The sequence below is a fragment of the Monopterus albus genome, unplaced genomic scaffold (assembly GCF_001952655.1).
Source record: "Monopterus albus unplaced genomic scaffold, M_albus_1.0 scaffold65.1, whole genome shotgun sequence".
Taxonomy (NCBI): domain Eukaryota; kingdom Metazoa; phylum Chordata; class Actinopteri; order Synbranchiformes; family Synbranchidae; genus Monopterus; species Monopterus albus.
The window spans coordinates 2865806-2873174 of record NW_018127945.1 but is presented as its reverse complement, the minus strand read 5'-3'; the positions used below and the strand labels follow the sequence as shown (position 1 = coordinate 2873174).

The following is a 7369-nucleotide window of genomic DNA, read 5'->3' as shown; positions in this document are numbered from 1 at the left end:
CCCATACAGCATAGCTGGTCTCACTACTGTCTTGTACACCTTTCCTTTGATTCTTGCTGCCACTCTTCTGTCACACAACACTCCTGACACCTTTCTCCCTCATCACACTGGACTGTTGACCCCAAATACTTAAACTCCTGCACCTTCTTGACCTCAGCCCCCTGTAACCTCACTGTTCCACTTCCCTCCCTCTCGTTCATACACATGTATTCTGTCTTACCATGACTGACTTTCATTCCTCTTCTTTCCAGAGCAGACCTCCACCTTTCCAGGTGTTCCTCCACCTGCTCTCTGCTCTCACTACAGATCACAATGTCATCCGCAAACATTATCGTCCACGGAGATTCCTGTCTGACCTCATCTGTCAACCTGTCCATCACCATAGCAAACAAGAAGGGACTCAAAGCCAATCCTTGATGTAGCCCCACCTCCACCTTGAACTCTTCTGTCTGACTTACAGCACATCTCACTACTAAGTCAATTAATCTGTGATTTCCAATAAAAGCTAATTGAATGAATAAGGCCATACAAGAACCCATGAACACACAGCTTTCTCAGTTTTGGCCTAATGCAACATGACTCCACATTGCACCATACTGTGAGACTTCATAAAGATGGGAGAGGGCAGAAGAGCATCAGTTGGCCACTGAACACAATAAGCCAAAACCCAGTCACAACAGTGGTCAGGAACTATAGGAGCAGCCATACCAGCAATAACAGAAGGTGCATGGCTGTCATGAAAACATGAAGCCTTGTCCCATTCACTAAGCACACAACCTTGCATCAAAAACCAGATGTGTAGCTGCTTCTGACTTGGCATGACACTTATCTATGGAAACTGGTGTTTCACTGACTGATCAGACAGTGTGAAGGATGCTGCATGAAGTCAGCCTCTGGAGATGGTGTCTGAGAAGAAAACCATTTCTCACAATGTGACACAAAACAGCAAGATTAAACTTTAGACAATATGAATACTTAAACATTCTGTGATCAGATGAAACCAAAATAATCTGCTTTAGGTTCCAGCATGTTTGATGTTGACCTGGCCAGAGCTACCACAATGACTTTTCTGTGCTGACTGCGAAACATGGAAGTGGATGTGTGCTGACATGGGGCTACATGAGTGCCGGGAGTGTAGGGGATGACATTTATACTGTGAATGCAAGTTTGTGTTCCCAAATACTGGATAAATAGATTGCATAGTCTCAAGAAGCTTCGCAGCAGAGGAATTTTCCAGTATGACAGTGATCCCAAACTCACTGCAAAAATCACACAACAGTTTTTAAAGAAGTGAAAACTATGACCTGGTTAAATATGTTTCCTGACTTGACTCCAATAGAAAATCATTGGAGTATTTTCAAGTTGAAGGCACAGCAACAAAACCCGTCTACAGATTGGTACAAAACCAATATCATCCATGTCCGAACAATCGAATCTGTCATCAGACAGACAAAGCTGGACGTATTAAAATATTCTGAAAATAAGAGAATACAATCTGACTAGCAAAGTGTGTCCTAATTTTTGTTGCAATGGATTCATACATTTATAGTCGGACATTTGTTTATGCATTGAACGCCTTGAGGGAATTTCTTCAAATTTGGTACAAGTGTCCACTTGGACTTAGAGATGAACTGATTAGATTTTGGTGGTCAAAGGTCAAGGCCAGTGACCTCACTTCTGTCCTATATCCGTGAATTTGACTGGTTGGCGGAAGCATAAAATTGCAAAGCGGTAATTCTAGTTTTCAGATGAATTGACTTTGTTCTTTTTGGACTGCAGCTAAAAACAAATAAAAATATATTAAATTGACAGGATTCTTTAATGTTTTAATACTTTAGTGATAGTGACTCAGGATGTGCTTGTACACTCCATGAGATTGACAAACTGGGGCTAGTCCCACTTCCACTGGTGAAACCAATAAGTACACAGGTGAACAGGACTGTATTATTTCCGAGGATCTGCTGTGGGGCTGTTGTTGTTGCTGAGCTAGAATCTGATTTCTAAATATTTACCTAGGTAAATATTTGGCAAATCAACTACAATGTAAAAAAGAAAAGGCAATCATTACATCCATACTTGACTCTACAGGTGAAACTATTCATAATACACAGGATATTAACAATGTATTTCAAGCATTTTATAGCAAACTACACTCCTTTGATCATGAACCAAATCCATCTGAAATAGATATTTTCCTAAACAATATAAAATTAACAACACTATCCAGAGAACAAACCGGTACCTTAGATGCCCCTATCACTCTGGATGAACTTCTTAAACATTGAAATCCATGCCAAATAATAAATCACCTGGACCTGATGGATTCCCCACTGAATTTTATAAACATTTCTAGGAGATATTATCAGTACTATTTCTCAGAGTTAACACTAAAATTAAAAACCACAGTACCGACACATATAAATACAGTTGCCATGACACTCCTGCTGAGACCCAATAAAGACCCAACCCACCCTTCCAGTTACCGTCCTCTGTCAGATTTACTGATTTACACTAGTCACTAGAATAGAGACAGTTACTCCAATAATTGTCAGGTCCACGACCTGCCTCTCTTCCACCTTTCTCTCCTCTGTTCTCTCGACCTACGAGATCTGCACCTCAGCTGTGTTGCATTCGGTAATTAGTGACTTGTTTGTCGGTGCACACAGCTGGGGTGCATCCCGATGATTACCTTCCTCCTTATTTATACCTCTGGCAGACGCTCTGTCGTCACTGGAACATTGCTTTACCTAACTTGCATACCCTGTAACAGACCTATTGTATTGTCGTGGTATGTATTATACGTCATTTGTTTTCCATGCTGACAGTTCCTGTGCTGTGGATCGCATTTTGTACGTTGGTTATTTGTTTTGTGTTATACATCTCTGGACATTCCACGCTGACAGTTCCTGTGCTGTGGATGTCCTTTTTCGTTCACCAATCCTCCTGGTTAGTCGTCTATTCACTTGTCCGTTCTGATTCTCCCACTCTCCTGGTTTCTGCCGTTAGCTTGTCTACTCCCCTAGTCATCTTGGTCTCCTCCACCATCTCTGCCCTACTTTGCTGGTTTCTGTACATGGACTCTGATACGTTTTGTTGTTACTGTGCATTTCCCACCATTAAACCTCCTTGTATTTTAACTAGCACCTGGGTCGGCAATCTTGAGTCCAACCTCAGTTCTCCCTCACCCTCCTGGTGAGGGGAACTAATCATAACAATAATAATCCACCCAGACCAAACAGGCTTCATTAAAAGTATACACACTTTGGATAACACCCGTAGACTATTTAACTTAATCAGTCTTGCACAACAAAAACAAACCAACACCATAATCGTATCATTAGACATAGAAAAAGCATTCGACAAAGTTAACTAGTTATTTCTCTTCAGCACACTATGAAGATTTGGTTTTGGAGAGTCTTTCATCCACTGGATTAAAACACTATATACATCACCTAGAGCCTCACATCACCTCACAAAGTTTCACACTTCACAAGGGAACCAAACAAGGATGCCCACTCTCACCATCTCTATTTGCCATTTTCATTGAACCTCTAGCAGCAGCAATATGACTGAATAATAGTATCACAGGAATGAAAGATACTAACTCACAACATAAAATTAGCCTCTGTGTATGATTTATTATTATACTTACAGGACCACTACACTTAATTACGAGAAACGTTCTCCATTATTAACACATTCTCCAGGATTTCCAACTACACAATAAACTGGAATAAATCCACCATATTTCCACTCTCTGAAGATGCCTGGGATTCTGCAGCTCATGACTGCCCCCTTCCACTTCACATTGGCAACATTAAATATTTAGGTATAGTATTTCCCCCAGAAGACAATATCTAAATGTTGTAAACTAATGTCAAATACAGATAGAACATGACAAAATGGGAAAAGGATTTTGTGCTCCTCCCAGCTTTAAGGTCAAAGTGTTTGTCATATGCACAGTTAGGAAACGTGTTTCCCTGTACAATGAAATTCTTACTTTGCCATCCACATGAATACCACATAATACAAGTGAAATATAAGGTAGATAAGCAATAACACAAATCTAAATAGGCAGTAAAATCACAAATCTAAGGCAGCAAGTGAAGGAAGCAAATAAAAACACAACAAGAACACAAAATAATTCAGAGAGAATATATGCTTGAATATAACAATGTATGCTGTATGGGAGCAGCATGTGCAGCAGTCAACAGTCAATGTGCAAACTGAGAATGTAAACAGTACATCACGTATTTCCTGGTAATAAACTCCTCAGCTGTTTAGGAGTCTGATGGCAGAGGGAAAGAAAGAGTTTTACAGTCTAGTGGTCCTGCATTTCACACTTCTGAACCTCCAGCCAGAGGGTAGGGAGGCGAACAGTCCGTGCTGGGTGTGGGTGGGGTCCTTGAGGATGGAGGCAGCCTTTCTACACACCCTGCGGTGGTAAATGCTCTGCAGAGAGGGCAATGGAGTCCTGGTGATCTTCTCCACAGTCTTTACCACTCTCTGCAGGCGCTTGCGGTCCATAGAAGTAGTGCTGCCATATAATACTAACAACTACACTTGCTACCAGTTAAAATAGAAAACAAAAAAACTAAAAGTGGATCATGCAACAAAACCATAATGTCACATGTTGTATGTACTATGGAGCCCCAGAGTGTTCTGCATCAAATAGTACAGTAATCCTGTTCACTAAACATTTATTACAAAATGTTTAATTCAACATTTTTCAAAAGTCTGTTTATATTTCTTATTTTTTCCTCAGTGACACCTTTACTATCACTTTTTAGTCCACAAGAAGTTCTTCCATGAACCTGTAGAGGGTGCTGGGAGGACAGGCTGCTGCTGTCTATACTGCCTATTCTGCTGGAGGATATAAAAAAAACACACATTCACCCTAAAATATAATGAGGAGGAAAGACTGAGAATAAATCAGCTTTGTGTATAGACAGATTGTGCAAGATTAAACAAGGAAATGATGAAAAAGAAAAGCCAAATGGTAACATAAAAGAGAAGTAGCGTGACTGCTCACAGGAGAGACAAGTCTAGGTCAAAGGTCAAAGTCCTTATTTGTCATATGCACAGTTAGGAATGAAATTCTCACTTTGCCGTCCACATGAATGCCACACAATACAAATGAAATATAGAGCAGATGAATAAGTAACACAAAATCTAAGGCACTTTAAGCAGCAGATGCAGTGTTATAATAAAAATATACAAGAATATAATAAGAGAATGTAAGTCTACTCAGTTAGTTAGTGAGTAGCCTTCCTCCATCAACAAACCGTATTCTGCCTCATGCATTATTTACTCCATCCACCTATTAGAGCTTTTATAGGGAGCCATCACTTTTACAGATAAACCAAGAGAGTAACAAAAGTGCCAGTGAAAAAAGTAGTAGTAAAAACAAACAGAAAACTAACAGCAGTATCTGACTGACTGTAGTGTTGGACTCAAGAGGACTGTTCTACCTGTGTGTGCTATTTATTGACCAGAGTTAAACATTTAATACTTTTTGTCCTCCAGGGCCAAGTGTGAAGGAGGTGTGACTGAGAAGTGTGAGTCACTGAAGGGAAGACTTTTTATCTGTTAAGGTTTACACAGACCCTGAAAAATCCTTGAAGGTTTTTCAGAAAGTGGTGTTGGATGGATGATGAAGTTGCTGATAGTGAAATCTACTGGGTATGTCCAAATTCTTTACATACTGAACAAAACTGGATTCCTCATTTGTGCAGCAGCACTTCTAAAATCACTGATTTCACCTTGATGCCATCTACAGAAGTCTCATTTGTGTGGTTTTAATATCATGTTCACCACAAAACAAACATTTCCATGTATATATGGCTGTGAACACTGTGAATGAATGTTTGGTTTTCACTGTACACAGATTATACAATTCAGCATCAGTGTTTCTACTTATCCGGCAGGCTTTATTTTAGAACATTTTACTTGTTTCAAGCTTTTTGTCTTTAATTAACTTAATACGATTATAACTTGTTACTGAGATTTTAATACTGGTTCTGAGTAACTTAATGCTAGAAATTAGAGTCACTAGAATTATAAAGCTGTTTGATCAACACTGCCAAGTGCAAAACTGTTGTGTATCAAATAAATGTACTAGTTTTTTTGTCCAGTTGTGCTAGTTCTGTGATATCTTTGGGTTCTTGAAATTAAATGTCTAAAAACAACTGGTTTTATCATTAGTGATTTAGATTTCCCAATTACTTTATTAATCGTTTATTTAAAGTTTTAATTTTTGTATTTATAGAGATTTGTTATTAAGTCATATACAGTACAACTGTCTCTGATTACAGTAACTGGAGGGAGAAACCATAATACAAAGGTACAAGTGGAGTAGAGCCAGACCCTTGCATACAGTATGGACTATGTATACAGCATACTGAGACTGGGATTTGGAGAACTATCTTTATTAGACTGTTTCACAACACCCCGAAGCTCTGAGGCAAGGAATGGGTGTAATGGGTTAAGCATGTGTAAATCTGACTATATTACAATATTATACACACACAGTGTGCAGCACTGAGATAGTATCTCACTCATCCAAACTACGTGGGAGTTACTGCAGTTAAAATACCTGTGTATGCACACGTGTGGGTGTGTACTGTTAGGGTGATTTTTAAGTTAGTTCTGGTATTTCAGTATCTTTCTCCTGCCTTTTTGGCGGCTGTATCTGCAGCATCATTTCCTTCTGCAATGCTGATGTCCCTTACACTTCATCACTGCCACAGCAGCAGGCAGATGCACTGCATTCACTAGCTTCTCAAGTTGTGCTCAGTGTTTTACAGGAGTATTGGCAGCAAAATAAAAGAACTTTCTTCACAGTACAGTATATGTGTGTGTGTGTGCATGAACACTAAAAAATGCTCACATAACCAAAGGAGGGATTATTTGAAGCAGTACTTAATAAAATTAGAAAAACAGAGAGTTCCTAAACAGATGTGAAAATGGGTAGTAGTAGTGTGACTTACTGGAAGCAGTCTCTTTGAGCGGAGACATTCTTCAGATACTGCTTCAGAGCCTCACAGAACTCGCCCAGCTTCTTCTGGGAAACCACCATCTCCTGACGAATCAGCAACAGGGACTGCAGAGAAGGAAAGGAATGTCAGTTTTGTACAGACCTTGATAGTGTAAGCTATCACATTTCTTACAAGCCAAGAGGTAAATACAGATATGTATAAAGTTCTGTACAAAACTATTTTAAGTGACTTTTTGATTGTATTTACTGGCTAACACTACTCAACACAAAGTACCTTTTGGTGCTTCTAATTTGCTTTGCTAGATTGATTTTGGAAATAATGTATGTAACAATTGCTTGGCCAATGCTCTCTGTGTCTAGTGTTGAGCTTCA

The 7369-nt window shown here is 39.4% G+C and overlaps 1 protein-coding gene across 2 annotated transcripts in view; it reads right to left on the bottom strand.

Annotated features, from left to right (window-relative positions):
• Window positions 1-7369, bottom strand: part of necab2 (N-terminal EF-hand calcium binding protein 2) — a 199233-nt gene that overhangs the window by 7954 nt on the left and 183910 nt on the right. For both annotated transcript variants that reach the window (XM_020604323.1, XM_020604322.1), the window contains one exon: window positions 6990-7102. In XM_020604323.1, the coding sequence (XP_020459979.1) occupies window positions 6990-7102 (113 nt within the window). The remainder of the gene's footprint in view (window positions 1-6989; window positions 7103-7369) is intronic.